General features: G+C 42.3%; 1 protein-coding gene across 7 annotated transcripts in view; it reads left to right on the top strand.

Annotated features, from left to right (window-relative positions):
- Window positions 1-24,478: 24,478 nt before the first annotated feature.
- The window catches only part of LOC105475672 (cell division cycle associated 7 like), a 45,083-nt gene continuing 42,429 nt past the window's right edge, over window positions 24,479-27,132 (top strand). For all 7 annotated transcript variants that reach the window (XM_011731137.3, XM_011731136.3, XM_011731135.3 and 4 more), the window contains exon 1: window positions 24,479-24,609. In XM_011731137.3, coding sequence (XP_011729439.1) covers window positions 24,586-24,609 — 24 coding nt within the window. In that variant the 5' untranslated portion in view covers window positions 24,479-24,585. The remainder of the gene's footprint in view (window positions 24,610-27,132) is intronic.

Genomic DNA, 27,132 nt, shown 5'->3' with positions numbered 1-27,132 from the left:
AGTTGGGACTCGTGGTGCCTCTTCTGGGCCCACCTATGGCCACCCATGGATCAATCGGCACACACGTCCTCCCCTCTGAGGTCCATAAAAGCCCTGGGCGCAGCTAGAACAGGGCAGAGGGAAGCCAGAGACAAAGAGAGCAGAGGTTGGAGGGACGAAGAGACGACCAGCTGCAGAAAGGAGTGGCCTCTCGGCTGATAGCTAGAGACAATGGGATGACCAGCTACAGAGAGGAATACCCTCTCCACTGAGAGCAGCAGCCGCAGCAGATAGCTGCAGAGACATCAAATGTCTTGTCTACAGAGAGGAGCCACCCTCTCCAGGGCCTCCTTTCTGCTGATAGCTGAACACTCGAAGGAGGACCTGCCTATAGAGAAGAGCTATCCACCCCTCTGAGCTGTTCTAACACGAAATGAAGCTCTTCTTCTTCACCCCTCACTTGTCTGCGTACCTCATTCTTCCTGGATGCAGGACAAGAACTCAGGCAAAGATACTGTGGCCACAGTTTCTACCCAGAAAAATTGACACCCCAGAGATCCTGTAACACTGATACTACAATAATTACTCTATATAATATGTTTTCGTCTTTGGTAGGGTAAGTCTCCTCTTTTATAGTTCTTTTCAATTCCTGAACTCTCTTCTCACATATAAATTTTAGAATTCAGGACAGACACAGTGGTTCATGCCTGTAATCCCAGCACTTTGGGTGGTTGAAGTAGGAGGATTGCTCAAGGCCAGGTGTTTGAGACCAGCCCAGGCAACATAGCAAGACCTCTTTGCTACAACAAATATTAAAAAATTAGCCAGGCATGGTGGCTGAGGAGCCTCAGCCACTCGAGAAGCTGAGGTGGGAGGGTGGCTTGAGCCCAGGAGGTTGAGGCTACAGTGAGCTATGATCACCACTGCACTCTAGCCACTCCAAAGAGGAGGCCCTGGAGAAGATGGCTCCTCTCTGCAGACAAGTCATTCGGATGTCTCTGTAGGTCTCTAAAGCTCTCTGCTGTGGCTGCTGCTCTCAGTGGAGCAAGATCTTGTCTCAAAAAAAATATATATATATACACACACACACACACATATATACATACACGTATACACACACGTGTGTGTGTGTGTATATATATGTCAATTTGCACACAGAATTTTGTTGTATTTTTAATTATGGTTATTTTACTTTACACATTAAATACAGGATTTTGACGATTGGAGTTTTCTCATTCATCAATATAGTGTATCTGTCCCTTTATTCAGATCTTCTTTTACATATTTCAGTAACACTTTTTTTGTCATATACTTCATTTGTGTATAATGGTTTCATAATGTAGAGGCATTTAATAACCCATTTCAGTTTTCCAACAGCTCTTTTGATTTTTGAAGATAGGCTGTGTGACACAACCACTTGGCATTCTTTTGGACCATGTTTTCTATTGTTGGCTGGTAGAACATGTACCCTAGATGGAATAACATTAGGTTCAAGGTCCTAATTAATTAAGATTTGCCCTGTATAATGCTAGCTGCAAAGCCTCTCAAATAAGAAACAAAATTCCAAATCCAAAGAGACACGGGCTTCATTCAGAACACAGCAGACTCGTCTTGCTCTGTGGACAGGGGCCTGATACAGTCCATCTGCCAGCAGCGGGGAATGCATATGCATTTGAGATTGTGCCTGATTATATTTGCTTTGTCCATGTTCTGTACCACCCTTTTGGTGTTTGACCAAAGAGACCTACCTCAGCATGACCTGCAGCCTGCCATGCCCTGACAGCCTACGAACCCACTTGACATTCTGCAGGTTAATAAAACATTCATTGTTATGTACTATTCAAACTTGACCTTGATAGGACCCCATTTTCCGCCCAGTAACTGTTGAGCTCAAATGCGGTCTATTTTATACTCCTCAATTGTTCATGTCCACTTGGCCTTATTGCACCTTTGGAAGTTATCCAGGAGTTGCTATGAACCTGTGCCAGATGGTCCACAATCATGGCTGGCCACACTTTGCCCTATAGGCTGATTGTCTTCTGTTCTTCCCACTTAGGTGCTGCAAAGTTGGGCCACAGAGAGGCAGCTTTCCATCGACAGCCTAAGGCTATCAGTAAACCAAGCAAAGGCTATCAGTCTAAGGCTATCAGTAAACAAAGCTGTGGCTTGTAACTATTAAAGAAGAATCTCAGCCAGGCCCTGTGGCTCATGCCTGTAATTCCAGCACTTTGAGAGGCCAAGGTGGGTGGATCGCTTGAGCCCAGAAGTTCAGGACCAGCCTGGGCAACATGGTAAGACCCCCATCTTGATAAAACATACAGAAATTAGCTAAGCGTGGTGGCATATTCCTGCGGTCCCAGCTACTTAGGAGGCTGAGGTGGGAGGATCTGCTCAGCCTGGGAGGTCTAAGCTGTAGTGAACCATGACTGTTCCACTGCACTCCAGCCTGGGAGACAGAGCAAGACCCTGTCCTCCAAAAAAAAAAAAAAAAAAACGAATCTCAGTAGTATAGCCCATTGATCCGCAGATGGGGACCACCATTTGGATTTCATGAGACGGCACTACAGCGTCATCTCTGAGCTCTGCTGGGCCTTATTCAAGAGCCTGGTTCTCTCTACCTAGGACTCCCATTTGGCATGTTCCTGACTTCCTGGCAGCTCCTTCTTATGTTAAAGTTGCTCTGACATACCCAAGACATGATTGAAAACGGCGAGGAGAGTAATAAAATGCCCATCAGCAGTTAGTGTGAGCTCAGATGAAGCTTAGTAATAATCACAACAGTGATAATGAATGATAATATTGAAGGTTAACTCGTAAAATTCTCACAACTACCTCTATCATTATTCTAACTTTACAGATTATTAAATTGAGGTACAGAGGGCATAAAAAACTGGCCGAAGGTAACACAACCAGGAAGTACCAAAGGTAGAGTTTAAATCCAAGCCAGCTGGCTCCTGTGTCTTTAGATCGAACCACTTTCCTCCTTCCAGATTTAATGCAAATTGTGAATATCAGTTTCCGGGAGACACGGGGTTCAAAGCCACTGCTACGCTGCCCACTGTCAGGCTAAGAAGTCGCAGCTGATGCCCCAAGCTTCATAGGATCATGTGGTTTGGCTCCCGCAGTACAGCTCCTGTCATGGCCTTTTGGGAATACCCTAGAGCAGCTTCTACTCAGTTCCCCACACAGTCAGTCTTCTTTCCAACCTGGAGGGCAGGACCCAAAACAGTCCACGATCATGGGATACAATTTTGCCAAAATCATAATGGTCTTACCAGGTGATGGGCTTATTGCATGGATTTGGGCAGAATCAGGGCTGAAAACTTATTCTTTTTTTTTTTTTTTTTTTTGAGACGGAGTCTCGCTCTGTCATCCCAGCTGGAGTGCAGTGGCACAATCTCGGCTTACTGCAGCCTCCGCCTCCCAGGTTCAAGTGATTCTCCTGTCTCAGCCTCCTGAGTAGCTGGGACCACAGGCATGCACCACCACACCCAGCTAGGTTTTGTATGTTTAGTAGAGACAGGATTTCACCAAGTTGGCCAGGCTGGTCTCGAACTCCTGACCTCAGGTGATCCACCCATCTCGGCCTCCCAAAGTGCTGGGATGACAGGCATGAGCCACCGCACCCAGCCCTAATAACTTATTCTTGACTGCATGTCCCTCCTATTTTGTTCCCTAGAGCAGGGCTGACATCCACTGGGCACAGAAGGCTGAGGCCTGTGATACTTCAGGGCCTAAAAAAATTGTTTTAATTTTGTCTAAAATCAGAAGAAAAAAATGCATATAATAATAATGAATCCAGCCTTAATTATATTAATATTTGTCTTTATATCAACATAGTCACGAAATATCATTTTTAACATAGGTTATGGAGGAGGGCACCTACAAAGGCACAAGCATCGAAGGTCCACAAAAGTCACCATGCAGCCCTGCCGGTGTGTATTAGTTAGTTATTTTTTGCCGAATTATCCTAAAATTCAGTAGCTTTACACAACACACATTTATTATTTCATGCTGTTCCTGAGGGTCAGGAATCTGGGAGTGGCTTAGCTCGATTGTTCAGGCTCGGGTTTGTCCTAAGGTAAGGTTGCAGTCACCTGAAGGCACTGCCGCGGGAAGATCTGCTTCTTAGCTCACTCCTGTGGTTGTTGGCCTCAATTTCCTCCTGCCTGTTGACCAAATACTTCAACTCCTCACCACCGAGCCTCCTCACAAACTGCCTGATGTGTTCACAAGGTGGCAGCCGGCTTCCTACAAAGGGAGTGAGCCGAGAGAGGGAGAGAGAGAGAAACAAAGATAGGAAAGGGAGAAGACACACAACTGTGACAGAAGCCAGTTTGTGCATTTGATGTTGTTTTTGTTATTGCTTTTGCTTAACACAACAAAGCTTATTTCTCACGTCTGCCACATATATGTCGTGGGTGACCAGTGATGTTCTGCTCATCGCGGTTGCCCAGAGACCCAAGCTGATGTAAGTTCCATCTTGGCAATATGCATCCAGAACTGCAGAGCCCCAGAAAAGATGTTGAACCACATGCTGGTTTAAAACATTATTTTTTTTTTATGATTTGAAGTAATTATAGACTCACAGGATGTTATAAAAATAGTACTGAATTTTTAATGTTCCACTTAAAAGCAAGTTCTTCCAAATAGAAAAGTTTCTTGCAAGACCCTGACCTCTGAACTCTGTTTTAAAACTCAATTAGCTTCACCAAACCATATAGTTCCAAGGACTCCACTCATTTATTTATTTATTTATTTATTTGTTTGTTTGTTTATTTGAGGTGAAGTCTGGTTCTGTCACCCAGGCTGGACTGCAGTGGCCCTATTTTTGCTCACTGCAAAAATAGCTGGGATTACAGGAGCATGCCACCATGCTCAGCTAATTTTTGTATTTTTAGTAGAGATGGGGTTTCACCAAGTTGGCCAAGCTGGTCTTGAACTCCTGACCTCAGGTGATCCGCCCACCTCAACCTCCCAGAGTACTGGGATTACAGGCATGAGCCACTGCACCTGATCTCTCTCTGTCTTTTTTTTTTTTTCCTGAAGCTACAGGTTCAAATATGAAAAGAACGGGAAGATGGTTTCATAAACATTAAAACAGAAATTCTTCTTAAAAGTAATAATGTGACATATCTGTAAATACAGATGAAAAAGGCCTGGGCAGACACATACCTTTGATTCAAGATCTCCCCTGGGTGTCTGTGTGGGGGGGTGGGGAGTTGCAGGGAGAGGTGACGGAGGTAAAGAGGAACCGTAACGTCTTACACTTTGAGTAAGTTCATGCAAATGTCTTCGTGTGCTATATGTGTAACTAAATTTTTTAAGAAAAATATAGAGAAGTCAGTAAAACTTTCATTTTTTCATCTTAATCTAACTTCCTCTTTTTTTGATCAATCACGCAGGTAGAGTCACATCAATTAAAATATTTTTAGTTCCATTCTCACTTTACATCAAAAACATCAGCAATTATCTAATTTCTGCCTGGAAGTCTCCATTCAGAAGTCTAATGGGGGCCTGAGGAGCCCTCAGCCGCTAGATCTTTCCTAATATCATGGCCCAGGTTTCAGATATTGGCGTTCACTCAAGGTACCTGGTCCAAACTTTAAGCTTCCCCCTCACTTCAGGGATCCTTGGCTACTTGGCTGTGTGCTTCTGGGAAACCAGGGAACCATATCTGGGGTAACTCTGCCCTCAGCTCAGATCTCTTTAACCACTGAGCAGGACCAGTTGGAGTTAGGAGACAACTGGGTAAATTCCATTAACACAACTCCTTCAGTGGCACAAAGGCTAGCCTGTCTCTACACAGGAGTCCTCGGCATTTTTTTCTTCAGCTTCCAGATGTTCCTTCCAAATATAACTGAGGGGAGGTGGGGGCTGGGGGTGAGGCCAACCCCAATGATGACACCAAATACCACATTTAGTGACTAAGGGGAGGACACACACACACACAAAATTACCAATTTATGCTCCAAAGTCTTAACAGAAAGGAAGTGGCCACACGGGATAAGGGCAGATATAGATAAGATAATCTTATTTTAGGGCAGTTTCCCTTAATCCTTGAAATCCTCTACGAGGAATGTGAAGTAACCAGAGACATTGACAATGTCTGGTGAGAGGTCTGGGACAACTGGGAAGCCTCATTCTGTGCTTTACTGCTGACCTTTTTACATCACTGCTGAGGAAGAACTTGCCTAAATAGAGTGCTCAATGCTTCTATTTAAGGAAGTGCTTTAAGACCTTGGGCTTTCCTATGTCTTCAACCAAGCTGAGCACTGGAAAGGTCTCCCTGTCACTGGAGGGAAAAAGCAGTCAATGCTGCTGTCTGAATCAGTATCCCTGCCTTCGGCTTTCCTGGGCTCAGGAAAGTCCACAGCCTGAACAGTATCTGCTCTTGTTTGCGTCCAGTGGTTCTTTATCTTTTCTCTCTTTTTGTCATCACCAGTCTTGTCAGAACTTTGTAGAAATTTGTGTCTTTTCTAAGAACTAGCTTGGCTTTTTACATTGCTTTTACTCTTTGCTTTGTTAGGTGTTATTTTTAATCCTTATTATTTCCTTGGAATTCATTCTGAAATGGGACAGTTCTCTAGCCCCCCCTCGCAGGACGTGTGACAGGGGTTTGGCTCTCTGTTCGGCCACCATGAGCTCAAACTCCCTACGCAAGGAGGAGCACACAGAGGAGCAGGTGCTGGAGCCGGGGTGAGCGCTTTGGGCTCCGGCCCCATGGTAGCATCTAGGGGTGGGTGTCTGTGACTCTCAAAGCCCAAGTGGGCATGTTACAGCGTCGCTTTTTTAGCTTTGCTGTCCGCAGATGGCTTAAGTGTTAACCTGTTTAGTCCCCTCTTGGTATCCGGGTCCTTGTGCAGAGTCCAGGAATAATCAGGTCACACACGGGCTTTAAGAGTGAATGCAGGGGTTTTACGGAGGGTTGAAGGTGGGATGGATGGAGAGCTGGAAGGGGGATGAAGTAGGAAGATGATCTTCCTGTGGAGTTTGGCTGTCCAGTGGCTGGTCTTCTCTCTGATAGTCCTCAGCTGAACTCCTCTGTGTTCAACATCCCTTCTCTTCTCTCCTTCTCTGTTGTGCTCTTCTGCTGTTTGTCTGCTTGTCTTCTCCTGGAGCTGGGGGTTTGGGGTTAATATGGGTACAGGTTGGGGGTGTGGCAGGCCAAAAGACAACATTTGGGGCTTGAAAACAGGAATGTCTGTACCCATTTAGGGCCACGGGTTTCCAGGCTTGAGGGTGGGGTCTTTGCTGGGGAGCTACCCTCTTCTACCCAGTATTTCCCTATCTCCTGTCTTATCAATTCTATCCGTTTTTTCTTTTTAACCTTCAGATGAATGATTGGCTCATTTATTTTAAATATGTATTGTATACTAATAGATGCATTTAAAGTTTTATATTTCCCACAAGTTTGTCTTTAGCAGCATCCCCCAAGTTGTGACTGGCAATACTTTGGATACTTTTTGGTGCTATTTCATATTTTTTATTTTATTTCCTTTGAAATTACAAGTTAGTCAGAAGTAAGTTTTTGGTTTCTAAGAATCTGTTTTTGGTTTCTTTTTCTTCCTGTTACTGATTTCTTTTTTATTTTCATTGAGACTAGAGAATATGATAGTTGTGATTCTGAGTCTTTGCAAATAACTGATACTTCCTTTATTCCTACTGAATTTTTAAATATGTTTTAGGATATGCATATTCTATATGCACACAAATGTATATTTTAGATCTTTCTTAATATTTTGTAAGCTTGATCAAAAACTTTCCAGAGATAGATTTAAAATTTCTCACACTAGCTTTATGGATGTGTCAGTTTCTGTATTAGGCTGTTCTTGCATTGCTACAAAGAAATACCTGAGACTGCGTAATTTATTTTAAAAAAGAAACTTGCTTGGCTCTTGTTTCTATCAATATCTCCCCAGCAATGCTTTTTCACCCAGGCAGCAGCAGTTCCTTCCCACAGAGGCAGCAGAATCCAGCTTGGGATTTTCTGACCCTTGTAGAACCAGGTGTATTGGGCCCACCTCAGCGACATCAGCATCAGCTGAGCAGCATGGCCCTTCAGGGTGTGTGAGTTTCATTCTTCAGGCCCTCGAATTGAATTGAATTGAATTGAATTGACATAAGATAGATTAACCAAGAGAAAAGCACACAAATCTATTTAACACAAGTTTTATGTGACAGGGGAGTCCTCATAAGGGAATGAAGACCTGAAGTTACAGTCAATCACTTACATGACGAATTGGACAAAGAACAGTGAGGTGTGAAATAAGAGAAGGCAAAGAGACTTGGGCTAAGGTAGTTAACTGGGTGGAGAAATGACTACGAAGATAAGAGTTGGTTTAACAAGGTTCATGGCGGAGCGCAGTGGCTCACACCTGTAATCCCAGCACTTTGGGAGGCCAAGGCAGGTGGATCACCTGAGGTCAGGAGTTTAAGACCAGCCTGGCCAACATGGTGTAACCCTGTCTCTACCAATAATACAAAGATTAGCCGGGCGTGGTCGCTCACGCCTGTAATCCCAGCTACTCAGGGGGCTGAGGTAGGAGAATCACTTGAGGAGGTTGCAGTGAGCCGAGATCACACAATTGCACTCCAGCCTGGGCAACAAGAGTGAAACTCTGTCTCAAAAAAACAAATAAATAAATAAAAAATAAACCAGATTTGTTTGTACAGATATTCCTTGGCTTCAATTTTCCATCTTTGATAAGAATGCTGCTTTCTTTTCAGGGTAGAGAGGGCATCTTCCACATGGGAATTTCATCCCTGGCTTTTAAGAAACAGCATGAAGGTTACAATGATGTTCATGTACCTACTATGTATTTTTTTTAAGTGCCTTTAACTTAAAATAGTGAATATGCCAGAGCAGCATATTTTGGAGTGGCATATTCTAAACTCCCTTTATAGTGTGGGCTGGCTGACTGTACCAGGAGCCTTTTTCCCTGTGTGTGACCGATACATATTTGATGTATTAGTCAGCTTGGACTGCCTTAACAAAATACCATAGACTGAGTGGCTTAAATAACAGAAGTTTATTCTTTCACAGTTCTGGAGGTTGAAGTCCAAAATTAAAGTGTTGGCCAGTTGGGTTTCTGATGAGGGTTCTCTTCCTGGCTTGTAGATGGTCACCTTCTCACTGTGTCCTCATATGGTGGTGGGTGGGGGCGGAAAGTGGTGGGAGGGGAAGAGAAAGGGGGGAAGGGAGAGAGGCAGAGAGAGAGGAGGGAGAGAGGGAGAGAGGAGAGAGAGAGAGAGGAGGGAGAGAGGGAGAGAGAGAGGGAGAGAGGGAGGGAGGGAGAGGGAGAGAGGGGGAGAGAGGGGGAGAGAGAGAGAGAGAGAGAGAGAGAGAGAGAGAGAGAGAGAGAGAGAGAGAATATTTTCCTCCTCTTATAAGGCCACAGTCCTATCAGCTTAGGCTCCCACCCTCATGACTTTATTTAACCTTAATTGTCTCTTAAAAACCCTGTCTCCAGATACAGTCACATTGTTCGGGCTTCAACATATGATTTTGGCATGGGTTGGCAGGGGCACAATTCAGTGACTCTAGTTCACAATTCATTCAAGCATTCATAATATCCGACACAAATGTATGAGTGTGCAGTTACCCCATACAATGGGGCCACAATGAAAACATATAAAATGCTTATTCATTCAACCCTGTAAGAAGCACTACAATGTTCATCCATTTTTTAAAAAACCACATCTGTGGACCACTATTTAACATTCGAAATAATGTCCAGGTGCCAGATGTTGTGGTCATCAAGAAGGAGAGAAGGCACATGAGACAGAAAGGTTGGAGAGGCATTTTGCTCTTTACCAGAGCCTAAAGCTAAAGTGAGAAGCATTTAGAAAACGCAAGCATTTTAAATGGCAGTGTTATTCAACATTGTACTAGCTATTGCAATAAGGCAAGAGAAAGAAATATAAGACCATTCGAAAAGGATAAAATAAAATTTTGTCTATTTGAAGATGAGATGATTGTCTACTTTGAAAATACCAAGGATTGCTGGGTGTGGTGGCTCATGCCTATAATCCCAGCATTTTGGGAGGCCAAGGCAGGCAGATCACAAGGTCAGGAGTTCAAGACCAGCCTGGCCAACATGGTGAAACCCCCATCTCTACTGAAAATACAAAAAATTAGCCGGGCATGGTGGCACGTGCCTGTAATTCCAGCTACTTGGGAGGCTGAGGCAGGAGAATCACTTGAACCCAGGAGGCGGAGGTTGCAGTGAGCCAAGATTGCACCACCACACTCCTGCCTGGGCAACAGAGCAAGACTCTGTGTCAAATAAAAACAAAAAACAAAACAAAACAAAAACCCCAAGGAGTCTCCAAAAAACTTCTAGGACTAAGTTCAGTCAGGTCATAGCATAAAAGATCAACATACAAAATCAACTGTTTTCTATATAGTAAGAATGAATGAGTGGAAACTGAAATTAAAAACTATAGGCCAAGCATGCTGGCTCACACCAGTAATTTTAGCACTTTGAGAAACTAAGGCAGGAGGATCCTGAAGCTCAAGAGTTCAAGACCATCCTGGACAACATGGCAAAATCCTGTCTCTACAAAAGAATAAAAATATTAGCCAGGTGTGGTGGTGCATCCCTGTTGTCTTCCCAGCTACTCAGGAGGTTGAGGTGAAAGGATCGCTTGAGCCCAGGAAGTTGAGGCTGCAGTGAACCATGTTCATGCCACTACACTTCTGCCTGAGTAACAGAGTGAGACCCTGCGTCAAAAGAAAAAAAAGAGAAACTACTTATGATACTGTTGTAAAAGTACCACTTACAATTTCTCCAAAGAAAATAAATACTTAGGTATATACTTAAAGAGCATATACAACATGTATACTCAAGATTACAAAATGCTGATTTAAAAATTTAAAGAGGATGTCTTAGTCCATTTGTGTTGCTGTAAAGGAATACCTGAGGCTGGGTAATTTATAAAGAAAAGAGGTTTAATTGTCTTATGATTCTGCTTGCTAGATTGGGCATCCGGTGAAAACCTCAGGCTGCTTCCACTCATGGTGAAAGGCAGAAGGGTCTGCAGAGATCACGTAGCAAGAGAGGAAGCAAGAGAGAGCAGGAGGGGTGCCAGGCTCTTTTTAACAACCAACTCTAGCAGAAACAGAGTGAGAACTTGCTCATTACCACAAGGACACCACCATTCATGAGGCATCTACCCCTATGAGGCAAACACCTCCCATTAGGCCACACCTCCAACACTGGGAATCAAATTTTATTTTATTATTTGTTTATTTATTTATTTATTTTTGAGACAGAGTCTTGCTCTGTCACCCAGGCTGGAGTGCAGTGGCTCGATCTCGGCTCACTGCAACCTCCGCCTCCCAGGTTCAAGTGATTCTTCATCCCTCAGCCTCCTGAGTAGCTGGGATTACAGGTGCCTGCCACCACGCTCAGCTAATTTTTGTACTTTTAGTAGAGACAGAGTTTTACCATGTTGACCAGGGTGGTCTTGAACTCCTGCCCTCAAGTGATCCACCCACCTCGGCCTCCCAAAGTGCTGGGATTACAGGCTTGAGCCACTGTGCCCGACTGGAATCAAATTTTAACATGAGGTTTAGAGGGGTCATATATCCAAACCATAGCAGAAGACATAAATTAACATACATACCTTGTTTATAAATTAAAAGAATCAACATAATAAAGATATAAATACTCTGCCAATTGATCTGTAGACATAACACCATTACTATCAAAATTCCAGTAAAGTTTTATGTAGACATAAGCAAACTTATTCTAAAATTTATATGGAAAGGCAGAGGCCCTAGAGTAACTAAAACAATCTAGACAAAGGTGAATTGAGTAGGAGAGCTCTATCTGAGGTTAAGGCCGAGCTACATAGCTGTAGTAATGAGACAGTGCCATATTGGTGGAGAGATAGACACATAGATCAATGTGCCAGAACAGATAACCCAGAAGTAGACCCACATAAATATGCTCAACTGATTTTTGACAAAAATGCTGATATGGTTTGGATTTATGTTCCCACCCAAATCTCATGTCGATTTATAATCCCCAGGGTTGGAGGTGGGGCCTGGTGGAAGGTGATTGGATCATGGGGGTGGATTTCCTCCATTGGTGCTGTTCTCATGTGATCTGATTGTTTAAAAGTGTGTAGCACTGGCTGGGCGCTGTGGCTCATGCCTGTAATCCCAGCACTTTGGAAGGCTGAGGCAGGCAGATCACGAGGTCAGGAATTCAAGACCGGCCTGACCAACATGGTGAAACCCCATCTCTACTAAAAATACAAAAATCAGTGGGGCGTGGTGGCGGGCACCAGTAATCCCAGCTACTCGGGAGGCTGAGGTGGAAGAATCACTTGAAACCGGAAGGCGGAGGTTGCCAGTGAGCCGAGATCGAGCCAATGCACTCCAGTCTGGGCGAAAGAGCAAAACTCCCTCTCAAAAAAAAATAGAAAAAACTGTGTAGCACCTCTCCCTCTTTCTTCCTTCTGTTATGGCCACCTAAAACGTGCCTGCTTCCCTTTCTGCCATGGTTGTAAATTTCCTGAGGCCTTCCCAGCCATGCTTCCCCATACAGCCTGTGGAACTGTGAGCTAGTTAAACCTCTTTTCTTTATAAATTACCCAGTTTGAGGTGTTTTTTATAGCAGTGCAAGAACAGACTAACAAAAGCAATTCTACAGAAGAGAGATTTTTGCCTTTTCACCCAATAATGTTTACACATTTCGATAAAAGCCAAAAAAAAAAGCCTTAACCTAAACCTCATCTTATAAAAAATTAACATAAAATGGATGATGGACTTAAACATAAAATGTAAAATAATAAAAGTCAAAAAAAAAAAAAGAGAGAGAAAATCTTCAGTATCTAGGTCTAGGCAAAGAGTTGACACCAAAAGCAGGATACTTAAAAGGGAAATTGGCCGGGCGCAGTGGCTCACACCTGTAATCCCAGCACTTTGGGAGGCCGAGGTGGGTGGATCACCTGAGGTCAGGAGCGCCAGACCAGCCTGTCCAACATGATGAAACCCCGTCTCTACTAAAAATACAAAACTTAGCCAGACGTGGTGGTGGGGGCCTGTAATCCCAGCTACTCAGAAGGCTGAGGCAGGAGAATCTCTTGAACTGGGTAGGCAGAGGTTGCAGTGAGCCAAGATCATGCCACTGCACTCCAGCCTGGGCAAAAGAGCAAAACTCCGTCTCAAAAATAAATAAATAAGTAAGTAAATAAATAAAATGGAAATTGATTAATTGAAGGTCATAAAATTGAAAACTTTTGCTCTTTGAAATCACCTGAAGAACATGAAAAGACAAACTAAAAATTGGCAGAAAATACTTGCAAACCATGTATCTGACAATGGACTAGTATCTAAAACATAAAGAATTCCCAACTGTGTGTGGTGGCTCACGCCTGTAATTCCAGCACTTTGGGAGGCTGAGGCGGGTGGATCATGAGGTCAGATTGAGACCATCCTGGCTAACATGGTGAAACCCTGTCTCTACTAAAAATACAAAAAATTAGCTGGGTGTGGTGGCGGGCACCTGTAGTCTCAGCTACTGGGGAGGCTGAGGCAGGAGAATGGTGTGAACCTGGGAGGCGGAGCTTGCAGTAAGCCCAGATCCAGCCACTGCACTCCAGCCTGGCCGACAGAGCGAGACTCCATCTAAAAAAAAAAGAATTCTCAAAACTCAATAGTAAAAAGAAAATCCAATTAGAAAATGGGCAAAAGACATTGAATAGTCAATTAATCCAAGAAGATATACAGATGGCTAATAACAAATGTAAAGATCTTCAATATCATTAGCCATCAGGGAAATGCAAGCTAAAAACCACGGTAATCTATCACTACACATTTCTCAGAATGGTTAAAATGACAAATAGTGACAACACTGAATGCAGGAGAGGATGCATTTGGAGAAGAATATTGGAATCCTGGAGACTGGATAACTCATATATTTTAGTTGGAATGTAAAACAGTATTGCCACTCTGGAAAACAGTTCGGTAGTTTCATGTAAAACTAAATTTCAACTTTCATATGACCCAGTAACTACTTTTGGGCATTTACCCCAGAAAAATGAAAATTACATTCACACAGATATTCATACAAGCCTTATCTGCTATACCCCGAAACCAAAATCAGCCCAGATGCTCATCCACAGGTGAATGGTTAAAAACTGGTGGCACATATATACCATGGAATACTACACAACAATAAAAAGGAACCAACTGACTAATATACATTGCTACTTGGATGAATCTCCAGAGAATTGTACTGAATTTTTTTTTAAAGCCAATTCCAAAATGTTATATACCGCATGATTCCATCCATGTAACATTTTTTAAATGAAAAGGTTTCTGAAATGGGGAATAAATTAATGGTTACCAGGGGTTAAGAAAGGAGGAGGCGATATGGGAGGAAGGTGGATGTGGCTATAGAGGGCAACAGGGGGAACCTTGTGTCCTCCTTGTGGTGGTGCATGGACAAACCTATACAGGTGGTGCCCACGACAGACAAGTAAAACTGGAGAAATCTGAGTAAGTTTAGTGGATCCTATCAATGTCAGTATCCTAGGTGGGACAGTGTACTGTTGTTTCCCAAAATGTTACCACTGGGGGAAACTGGGCAAAGTGTATACACAGAGTCTCTCTGTATTATTTCTTACAACTGTCTATTAATCAGCAATTATCTCAATAAGTATTGTAATTAAAAAGGACACTTCTAGAGGTCTATGTCAACCTTGATATTTGCTCCCAAAGAGGAGGAAATAAGAAACAGATGACTTACAGCTTTTGCCACAGGAGCACATGCTCTGTCATGTATTTGTAGCTGTAACTTGGGGATTTCTAAAGTTTAGAGATCTACAGTGACTACCAAATGGTCAGTAAAAATATGAAACAAGGTTGCACACCAGCCCTGTTGCTGGAAGTGATCAAAATGGAGATACTGAAGCAGAAGCTGTTAACACAACTGTTTTTGCTCACGTCCTGGGTTTCAGTTAAAAGATTTCATGAGGATGAAGAAAATCTAAACAGTTTCAAGCAATTATACTTTTGCCCAGAAGTTAATGAATTTCAGAACTGCTGATTTTAGCCTATGACTTCTGCCTAACCTATTTTGATACATTTAGTTTGCTTTTTTTTTTTTTTTTTTTTTTGAGGGAAAGGAGTAGAAAACCAAAGATAAATTTATGATGTCAAGTAAATGGCATGTTTACGTTGCCGTTTCTTTCAGTTTTTCAGCCTTGTAGCTCAGTTCCTTTTTGTTTGTAACATAGACACTTCTTTACTTTCTCTTCTCTTGGAATATGGTCTATGAATATCCAGGCACTAGTAGGTCAGAGAACACAGGCAGTTTCTGGAAAAAAAAAAAAAAAATAGAACTCCATCTCCAACTTTTATTATCACTTTGACTTTGACTTTGATTATTTCTTCTTTTCTTTTTCTGTTTTTTTTTTTTTTTTTTTTTTTTTTTTTAGACGGAGTCTCGTTCTGTCGCCAGGGTGGAGTGCAGCGGCATGATCTCGGCTCACTGCAACCTCCGCCTCCCTGGTTCAAGCAATTCCCCTGCCTCAGCCTCCCGAGTAGCTGGGACTACAGGTCCTCACCTCTAAGCCCAGCTAATTTTTTTGTATTTTAGTAGAGATGGGGTTTCACCTTGTTGGCCAGGATGATCTTGATCTCCTGACCTCGTGATCTGCCCACCTCGGCCTCCCAAAGTGCTAGGATTACAAGCATGAGCCACTGCTCCTGGCCTGTTTTGTTTTTCTTATTACTTTGGGGAAGCTTGTTTCAAGTATGATAGATTTCTGTCTTGGCCCTCACATGCCCCACCTTTCCTAAGAAACTGCAAAACCTATGCTTCCTTCCAGAAAAAAATTCATCTACGCCTCTCCTGATCCCTATGGAGAACTGCAAGTTCTTTTATAGAAAATGCTTGAGAGTTTCAGAGTGTTCTGAAAGAAAATGGAAGCAAGAGATGGAGTGGGAGCAACTGCAGGAAGGAGGCAGGGAAGCTTTTGTTGCTTATGTTGCTTTTCTTTAAAAACAAAAAGACTCAGACTGTAACATCATTACATTTAAGTTTACTTGTTCAGAGTCTGATGGAAACAGAACACCTCCTGTTTGTAAGAGCACTGTGGAAAGGCTGAACGTAACAAGCCATATTTAACATGCTTTCAGACTAGCAGAATTTGTTATATTTCATATACAGATATGATTTGCTTTGGAAGTAATGGCCAGAAATGCCAAGTCCTGTTGTACTGAGCCCATCTCGGAATTTATGGTTATCAATTTCATGAATAGTCTTAAGATTAGGCCTTGAATTTTATACTGTCAGAAATCTCCTGGTGCTGGGCTATAGTTAGCAAGGTCAGGAGCTTGTTTGGACTCAAAAGCTATAAAAGAATCCAGACATGACTTGTAGGTCAGAGCTGAAAGCTGTTAAAGACATGATGATCAGATTATCAGATTCGAATAACCAGCTGGGGCAAATTTTACAGCATTAAAGTCTAGACTATTTGTGGATTGCAGAAAAGAGAGCCAGGGGTGTGTGCGTGATGAAGTGGAGAAAGTCTTTTGAAAAGAATTCAGGAATACTGTTAAAAATGGCCTATAAACAGATAAATAATCATTTTCAGAAAGAAATAGGGGGAAGGTATCAGAATTCTAGGCACAGTAAATAAACAGGTTGGGATGGTAGTATGTAAAGGACCTAGTTCCTTAATTTTATTATTTTGTTTATTAACTTGATCTTTTAATTTAATGCTTTTTGAGATTTATGCTTATTGATTGATAAATGTAGACCAATTTATTCATTCGAACTGATATACAGTATTCTAGTGTATGAATGAAACAGTTTACATCTACATGTCCTGATAGACAAATTAGGTTGTCATTAGCCTTTTAAATATTTTTAGTTGACATGTAATAATTGTACATATTTATGGGGTACAAAGGGATATTGGATACATTTTATACAATGTGCAATCCTCAAATCAGGGTATTTAGCATATCCATCACCTCAAACATTTATTATTTGTGTTGGGGACTTTCAAAACCTTCTCTTCAGCTTTTTAAACATATACAATAAATTGCTGTTGACTGTATTCACCCTACAGTGCTACAGAACGCATAGAACTTATTCTTCCTCTCTAGCTATAATCTTGTATCCATTCCCAGTCCCATTTTAATTAATTAATTATATATATTTTTGAGTCAGGGTCTTGCTCTGTCCCCCAGGCTGGAGTGAAGTGGTGCCATCACAGCTCACTGCAGCCTTAACCTTCAGGGCTCAAGCGATCCACTTACCTCAGCCTCCTGAGTAGCTGGGACCACAAGGGCATGTTACCACACCTGGCTAATTTTTAAAAAACTTTTGGAGAGATGGGGGTCTCACAATGTTGCCCAGGCTCCATTTTTAAAATTGAAGTTTGAATCTCTTTTCCCTCTCTCTCAGGCTATCTGAAGAAAGGCAAAAATGTGAGAGGGTATAGCCTGATAGCACAGATCTGAGTTCTTTTTTTTTTTTTTTTGAGACGGAGTCTCGCTCTGTCTCCCAGGCTGGAGTGCAGTGGCCGGATCTCAGCTCACTGCAAGCTCCGCCTCCCGGGTCCACGCCATTCTCCTGCCTCAGCCTCCCGAGTAGCTGGGACTACAGGCGCCTGCCACCTCACCCGGCTAGTTTTTTTTGTATTTTTTAGTAGAGATGGGGTTTCACTGTGTTAGCCAGGATGGTCTCGATCTCCTGACCTCATGATCCACCCGTCTCGGCCTCCCAAAGTGCTGGGATTACAGGCTTGAGCCACCGCGCCCGGCCAGATCTGAGCTCTAACTTGGCTCTGCTGGGTCACCCTGAGCAAGTGTTTTAAACCCTCAAAACCTCAGTTTCTTCATCTGAAATGAAAAAAAAAAAAGATGGTATTCTGTACAACACATGTTTGTGGTAATGACTGAGTGGTATAATGTGTCAACAGGTTCTGGAACATGGTTAGTGATCAATACATGGAAGGATTACAACTATTAGTACTACTTTACAAGTGTAAAACACTCTAGCTTTCTCAAAATACAATTGCATTTGATACTACATGTTCATCTTTGTAAGAACACTGTTGAAACGGGTGGGAGGACTGGGGAGATGTTGGTCAAAGAATGCAAAATTTAGATTTGACAGGAGGAATGAGTTCAAGAGAGTTCTTGTACATCATGGTGACTACAGTTAATAACAAAATATGTGTATTTGAAAATGCTAAAAGGGCTGACTGTAAGGTTCACAAAAAGTGTCAACTATGCAAAGTAATGCATATGTTAAATAGCTTGATTTAGCCATGCCAAAATGTACACATATATCAAAAATCTCATGTTGTACACATATAAACATATACAATTTTTACTTGTCAAATAAATAAATGAGAACCTTCAGACACATACAAAAAGAAGAATACTGTTGAGGGGGTCAGGCAGGTATCTAGTATCCTGATTTTATAGATGAGAAAAATGAAGCTCAATGATTAGTCTCTAGATTGCCTGGTCGGTGAGCAGTACACCTTGGATTACAACTACAGAGGTTTGTAAATTTCAGTGAGGATAAGAATCACTAGAATGGTGACTAAAGTCCAGATTGCTGGGCTCCACCCCCAAAGTTTCCGATTCAGTAGGTCCAGAAGGGGGCCCAAGAATGTGAATTTCTTACCATAGCTCAAGTGATATGGATGCTGCTGATCTTGCCACACTTTGCAAGCCACTGAGCTATACTAGAGCAATGATTCTCAAATATGCCTGCTCATTAGAATCAGCTGGAGGCTTAAAAGGACTAAATAAACCCATAACTGCCTCACTTCCATACGTGTTCTGTTATCACAAATGCCATCCAGCCTTATCACTAGCATACAAATACTTGATTATTTCAAGAAGGATAAGTCTGTAACAACTTTGGAAATTCTGCAAAGCCTGGAAAGTTGTTTTTTTTTTTTTTCTCTCAGGAATTTAGTATTACTATATTCCTTGGCCGGGTGCCATGGCTCATGCCTGTAATCCCAGCACTTAGGGAGGCCAAGGCTGGTGGATCACTTGAGGTCAGGAGTTCGAGACCAGCCTGGCCAAAATGGTGAAACCCTATCTCTACTAAAGACACAAAAATTAGCCAGGTGTGGTGGGACATGTCTGTAATTCCCACTATTCGGGAGGCTGAACCAGGACAATCGCTTGAATGTGAGAGGCAGAGGTTGCAGTCAGCCAAGATCGTGCCATTGTATTCCAGCCTGGGTAACAGCAAGACTCCGTCTCAAAAGAAAAACTATATAGATAGATAGATAGATAGATAGATAGATAGATAGATAGATAGTATTACTCTATTTCTGATCCCAAATTTTCCATTTTATAACCCAAGATTTTCTATTTTTGCCTGTCAAATACTGAATTGGGGCTAGCAAATAGAGATTACTTACCATACCTGAAGCAATAAAGTTTTCCAAATATTATAACAAATATTAATACTCTGACTTTCGTTTCTGAAATACTATATGGTTGGTTATTTTAGCCTTGACAAAAAAGAAATTAAAAACTGCTTTTTAAAATATCCTGCATTTATCTATTGAACTAATGAAATATTTTATGACTTTTTGTTATTTAAGAAGTAATTTAAAAGTCATTTTTATAGATACATTTATTCTGAACTCTGTATATTGACATTTTATAGATTATTTTTAAGTATACTGCCTAAATGATTATGAAGAAAAATGTAGTTCTTTAAAATCTATGTACTAGAGTGCTTTTGTTGATACCACTAATTAGAAATTAAAAATTTTCTTTTATAAGACCTAAATTCATAAAGAATTATTGAATAACATGTTTTCATTTTCACTCATTTATTGTCAGTGCCTAGTCAAAATAATGTTTTATGTTCACATACTAAATGATAAATAATGCACTATCTATTGCAAAAACCTATGTAATATGGGTTGCATTAATCGTATTTGGAGTTTACATAGCATCTTTAAGAATTCCCAAATACTTTAAAAATGTTGTTTTACTTACTTTTACAGCACTAGTTTTGAAAAGATGTAGAACTCTCAGTTGAAGGATTCAAGGAGGGAACAGATTCAAAGGTTAATTCAGCGCAGGGCTTAGAGCATGGTGAGTACTCTTTAAATTAGCTGCTATTCTTGATATCACTATTACTATTGACTTTTTGAAAGACCACAGGCATTAAAGTTTCATCATGATATGTATTTTTCTGCATCTGATATATGGACAGATCTGATTATTGATTGTCCAGGTTATTTTGTCATAAGCCATAGGGCAATTTTCATCAGAGTGTACTTACATTGTGAGATTGTGACAACATCATCTTGACATGCCAAGTCAGGAAAATGGAATACCAGGTTGTAATAGTAATAAAGAAAAATGTTTGAGAAAGGCACCCAGTCAGTATTAGATGATGATTTTACAAAAGACTCAATTCTAGATCTTTGATTCTTAGCAACTTGGAAATTTTATATTTGAATGTTTCAAATTTAGGGAGGTCTCCCCCTTCTAGGGTAGGTGTTATCTAATCACAATGAGATGGAAGTTTCAAGAGACCAAGAGCTAGAGAACAACCAGTGATGCTTTCTTGTTTAACCGTCACTTTATTTATTCATGACCACATACAATGCTAAGTGGTACTCAGATACTGTTACCAGCTAGGTCCTAGTGTGTTCTGCCCTGAACAGTAAATCAATTACTGTGACAAGAGTTTTGCAAAAGAAAAAAAAGGTTTATTCACAAGGGCATGGAGTGAGGAGGTGGGAGAATAGCTCTGAAATAAGCCTCCCTGAAGATAAGGCTTAGGGATATTTATGGTTTAGGGAAATGGGGTGGTCTGAGGTATGGGGAAATGTAATTGGCACTGGGAAAAAATGAAGTAACAGGCTCATCCTGCACAAATGTAGCCAGAGTTCATGGCATTATATAGGACGTGTGTACAGAAAAATGGCAGTGTTAGCATAATCTGAGGTTGGAGTTTTTGACCCTCTGACATCTCTCAGGCACTTGAAGAATTGGTGGTCTCAACCAGTTTGAACTGGACAGAAGCTGGCCTAAGTTTCTGGAAAAAAAAAAAAAAGGAAGCAACAATTACCATGGTGACCTATGAATATTATCTATAAAGTAGCCAGTGAGGGTTAAGTTTCAGTGTTCAGTGGCCCGGTGTTCAGCAACTGCAGTCTTCAACTTCATGAGAAAAGGATACAACATCAAGAGGCAAATGACCAAAAGCAAGCAGGGGAGGCAGACCTAATGAAATTACCTCTCAGTTGCTCATGCTGTTTCCAGCTCTCTGCAGAAGGTAGATTCTCTGGTGAGTTGTCCAGAGCACCAAACCAGCATGATTTTCTGTTATGTGGGGAGGACTAGGGAGTTTGCCCACAACTAAGGTCTGTGGGGAAGGCAGAGATACTACTTCAGATAGAGGAGAGACGTTTGGGTTCCTTTTACAAAGCAAAAATTGTGGGCCAGGGTTGACATCCAATCACAGCTCTCTCACATCATTTAATGAGGTTAAATAATGGCTTTGTAGGGTTACGAGTAAAACTTCATCTCCATCCTTTTGAGTCCTGGCTGGGTCTGAGGATTAAACTGACATAAAATAGATGAACAAGATAAAAGCATATAGATTTGTTTAATCGAAGTTTTATGTGGCATGGGTGCCTTCTTAGGGAAATGAAGACCCCAGGATGAAGTTCAAGTTGGACATTTATATAGTGAATTGCACAGAGTAGTAAACTGAAAATGCAGTAAGGCAAAAGGGCATGGGCTAGTGTAGTTAATTGGATGGAGAAGTGTCTAAGAAGATAAGGGTTAGTTTAACAAGGTTTGTTTGTACAGATTTCCCTCAGCTTCAGTTTCCTGTCTTTGATAAGCATGTGGCTTTCCTTCTTGTGTAGGGAGGACATCTTTCACAGGGGAATTTTATCGCCTGCTTTTAAGAAACAACATTAAGTTCAGAGTGATCTTCTTGTACCTGTTTTTTTTTTTTTTTCCTTTTAAGTGCTTTTAACTTAAAATAGTGAATATGCCAGAGCAGCATATTTTAGTGTGGCATTATTAACTCCTTTGCCTTCTAATCACGAATTTCTTACCTTGTTCAAGGTACTGGGGACCAAGTTTTTACTCTCTCATAGAAACATTTAAAAAGCAATCAAGCATAGATTTCTGACAGACTTCTTAAAGGAAGTTGCAAACATTATGTCTTCTTTTTCTCTGTTGCAATACGTACACTGTTGCATCTGGGAAGGGACACTCATTCTTGCAGTGCCATGAGGAAACCCAGTGCTCACATCCTGTGAACCCTATCAATAATAATTATTAGAAAGTATTACTGCAGTGTGATGTTAAAATCCTCTGGTTCCTTAGGGATTTTCCCAAAGCCTGACCAAAACAAAACAAAACCCAGCACTATATAACCAATTACTAAATACCATCAAGGGTGCACAGGCTTTGCTAAGCCCAGGAAGAAAATGTCCGGGTTGTCATCTGGACTTAGGGCTGGTTATAGCAAATTTCTGAAGAGACAGGCTCAACAGCTTATAGGTTTCCTGATACAGAAGTAGCTAGGCTACGCTGCTTCAAGTGCTTTGCAAAATCTGACCTGCTTCAAATTTGTGCTCCCTTTTCCAAAATGGATTTGATTTAACCTACAACGAAAAGGAGTGCAAATAAGATCAGCAGTTCCTGAGGAAGCAATTATCTTAAAAAAAACCCCAAAAAACAAAAAACAAAAAAAGCCCCCACAAAACAAGGAAGAAGAGCTCTGATTGAATTAATTTTCACTGTAAGCTTCCTGGCAGCCAAAGGGAAAAACTACAAGAAAGGGAAAGAATGTTGGATCTGGAGGAATAAGGAATGGTTTTCAGTTTGGCAGTCTGCTGCTGTCACTTAGTGGCAGGGTGGCAGGGATCTCTTAAATGTATTTTCTTAGATTCTGTTTCCTTATTTTAAAAATGTGGACAATAAGAATCTGGAAGGATATTGAGAGGATTCAAAGAGATACTGCATGTGAAGGAAAACTCTAAAGCATAATAAAAATGAAGTAGCTACAATGAATAATTAACATTATCCAATAAAAATAAAACATTTTAAGTTAGACAATGTTGTATTGGTCTTACTACTACCAGGAAGTAAGAACACTGAGGGCTGGAACATGAGAGCACATAACACATGTTGTTTGCTGAACTAACCAAAGGAAATAAACCTTTTCCATGTTTTCTCTTAAAGCTTGAGTAAATGTTTAGCAAATTTCATTCACTCACTCAATAAAGATGAACGTCAGATCCTAAGCAGTTGAGAGGGGCTGCAGAAGGTCCTATGCATACAGGATGCTCTATTGTAAACCCATGACCACGGTTCTAAATAGGCGTTCGACACTGTCCAGCAAACCTGCTGTGATTTCAGGACAACTTCATTTACTATTCTCCCCACTCTCTACTTCAAGTCTCGCACAATTTCCACAAACTTAATTCCTCACTCTTCATACCTGAGCTCTAAGAAGTATTCCCTTACCTCTCCCAGATTGTCTCCCTATTTTACACCACCATAATACCACTTGCCTTTTTTCTCATGGCATCATCGCTCCAAATTGACATTTATTTGCATCATCATTACATTTGTCATTGCTAGTGGTATCAAATATTAATTATAAATCTAATTTATAAAATTTACATCATTGTTATTATTACGCTTATTTGCATCATTGTTGTATTTATTTAGAATAATGCAATTAGGTTGGTAACTGGCTCTCAGGCTGTAAACTCCAACAGAGCAGGGGCCTGTTTTTGTTCACCCTTCTGTTCCTAGGACTAACCCAGTGCCTGATGCTTAGTAGGTGCCGGGGTCAATTCTGCTAAATTAATCAGCATTCCTGACCTCTACAAACTCTGTTTGGTGGGTGTGGAGGCCTACTGTGTAATGGCCGTTTAAAGTTTCAGGCGGATTTGCAGTGTCCACCGGGGCCCTGGTAAAGAAACCTGGGTTGCCCGTTTTGCAAAGTGAACCCTGTAGCAAATGTTTTGGGAGACGGAATCCTCCCAAAGAGAACGCTGCCCCTTTACAACAACAAAACAAAACAAGCCCCAAAACCGCCCTACAATATTTTCCTGGATCAGAGACAGGGGTTGCAGCAGAAGCTCGAGCCCTAGGGCATGACCTGGAATAAACCCTGCCAAGTATCCTGCGCGCGTGCCAGCTGGAGGCTGCGCCGGGACAGCCCCCTCATTTCTCCCGCGCTAAACCCCGCCGGACGGCTCCACTCCCTCCCTCCGCTACAGGGGGGAACCCGGCACCCTAACACTGGTAACTGCTCATGCCACCCCCAACTGCAGCCCCCTCTCGCGCCGCCTGCGAAGACAAGGTCAGTGGCCGCGAAGTTGGGACGGTGGTCGGAGCCACGAGGCCCAGTGAGGCGGCACCGAGCGGGCAGCGCGACGCGCTCCCCCTGTCCCGAGCGCCGAGTGCGCCCCTCCCGGGGCCCGCCTGTGCTCCGGGCGCTGCGCGCTGGCTGCTCGGGTGCGGGGCGTTCTTGGTGCGCCGGGCCGTGGCGAGTCCGGGCTCCCGTGGCCGCGTGCTGGGAGGAGACTGGCGCCCCGTCAGGAAGCATGGAGTTGGCGACTCGCTACCAGGTGAGGGTCTGGCCGTCCGCCGCCGTCCGGAAGCACCGACAGTTTGACTTCCCTTTGCGACTCGGTCCTGCTGGCCTTGGGCTGGAAACGTGGCCCTTGGCTGCTCTGCTGGGAATCTGGCGCGCCCAGCCGAGTGAGTGCCGGAGTGGGCGCGCCCTGCAGGTGTGCGCGGTGGGTCACGTTTGTGCCACGCGGACCACAGAGCCCGGTCGCCCCAGCACAGAACTGCGCTCAGCCTGGCGCTCTGCTCAGTCTCGGGTGGCTGCCAGGGGTGCAGGCGGGGAGCTAGCGGGGCGCAGCGCTTGCGTTTGCAGCCCTCCTGAGACGGGGGAGGGGCTTTTTTGTGCACTCCCCACACTTTCTCCGGGAATTGGCACAGAGATCAGGAAGCTTAAGAAAGTTGTATTATTTTTTTTAATAGTCGATCGCCAGACCAGTCCAACTTGGATAATGGAGTTTAAAAAGAGTAACTTTAGTGTTTATTCTAGAACTTTTGTAAACGTTCTCAAGGAATTAGTAACCATTTGGGGGAAATGGTAACGTCATTGGGCCAAGTTAAACAAGCTGCAAGATCCCAAATCATATGCACAGCACGACCCCAATTACGCGTTAAGGGCCTAACTATCCTTTAAAACTCATTAGCAAACAGTTGAGTAAGTTCCTCCAAACGTTTCTGTGAGTGGTGGGAATGTGAACGTGACTTCAGTTTTCTCTTTTTACCTCTTAAAAGAGCTTTACTCTACGTTATCGTAATGGAGATAAATGTTTACTTAGAAGTAAGCAATAAAAACATTTTTCAAAAGAACTAAAAATGCAACCTTTAAAAAGGGAAACAAGCAGCCACGCCTCTGCTTGTGAGTACAGAGATGCTTTGTGCGAGGATTGTTTTTTTTTTTTTTCCACTTGTTTTTGTGAGAGTCGCTAGACTCACTGCTTCCACTTTGCCTCCGACTGGTGTTTACTTTCCTCCACCTGCGTGCCTGGCCGGGGAGAAGGGGAGGCGGGGCCGCCAGCATTGGAAGGCGCTGAGTGCCAGGTGCCCGAGCCCAAGCCGCTGTCACCTGCCCGAGTCTGGCGGCAAAGACCGAGCCACTAACGGTAGCTTTGGCCTTTTAGTAGTTTCTGAAGCCTTCCTGAAAATGGTCGTTTGAGAAAAATCTGTTGTTGATGTTTCTGAGAATATTTTTAAAATGCCTCCCTGTGAGAGAAACTCTGAAAAGCAAGGGAAACAAACAGTAAAGCCTAGGGAATGAGACAGGGTTCGATTTTTTATTTTTTATTTTTTGCCACTAGCTTTTACCGTGCTAATTTTAATACCGTAAAACATTTAATTACCGTGCTAATTTTAATACCGTAAAAAATTAGCATCCAATTTTTTTTTTATTTTTTTGAGACGGAGTTTCGCTCTTGTCCAGGGTGGAGTGTAATGGCGCTCACTGCAACCTCCGCCTCCCAGGTTCAAGCAGTTTTCCTGCCTCAGCCTCCCGAGTAGCTGAGATTACAGGCGCCCGCCACCGCGCCCAATTATTTATATTTGTTTTTTTTTTTTTTTTTTTTTTTTTTTTTAAGTAGAGACAGGGTTTCACAATGTTGTCCAGGCTGGTCTTGAACTGCTGACCTTAGGTGGTCCACCCGCCTCGGCCTCCCAAAGTGCTGGGATTACAGGCGTGAGCCACCACTCCCGGCCAGCGTCCTAACCTTCTAGGAGTTTCTGCTGCTACAGGACTCAAAACAAAACAAAACAAAAAACAAACCCTCTGGATGGAGATTTGAGCTCCTTGTGAGTTTAATCAGGAAATGTATCTGAAATTTATCCTGAGCTCCTTGTGAATGTAATCAGAAAATGTTTCTGGAATGTATCACTCCTGTTGTTAGGCTGGAGAGTCCTTTGTACTTCCACCACTGATATTAATAATTCATGCTTAGGAAACTCAGAAGTCCCAGAATGTATAGTTGGAAGTGAACGTTTACTGCCATATAATGAGGCTAATTTTTGGTAGTTCTAAAATGTTAAATAAACTATTTATCATGTAGGGGTTACCCACAAATTATATCCGATCCATTATGCACCAATTAAGGCAAATTACTATATGTAAGATGATCAGGGGTTTTTTGTTTTTTTTTTTTTCCTTTTCTAAAGACCTAATTGGCAGTGCAAATCAAGATGTGTGATGATTTTTCCAGTGGAAATGTTCCTGTTCATCGTAATTTAAATGTGCACAGATTATTGTCTCTAAATTAGTGGAGAGTGGTTCTATCGGGTGGGCAGGTGACTGCAGATAAGAGCACTTAATGAACATTTCAGGCACAGCAAGATGTTAAATTCGTGTGGTTCCATCCTGTCTCCCAGCCTTATGAATAAAGCAACGTAATGAACCGCCTGAAGTGGCATTGCTGCACATCGAATGTCATTCAGCTCAGTGTGCAGTGAGTTTTAGTCTCACACATTGGAGTAAGTATAATTTCTATGGCTTGGAAAGCACAGAGCTAAGTGTTTCAGCAAAGCAGCTTAGGCCTAATGTT

This window comes from Macaca nemestrina, chromosome 4, assembly GCF_043159975.1.
Source record: "Macaca nemestrina isolate mMacNem1 chromosome 4, mMacNem.hap1, whole genome shotgun sequence".
Taxonomy (NCBI): domain Eukaryota; kingdom Metazoa; phylum Chordata; class Mammalia; order Primates; family Cercopithecidae; genus Macaca; species Macaca nemestrina.
Note: the sequence above shows the minus strand (reverse complement) of the source record. Positions and strands in the feature narration are given on the sequence as shown.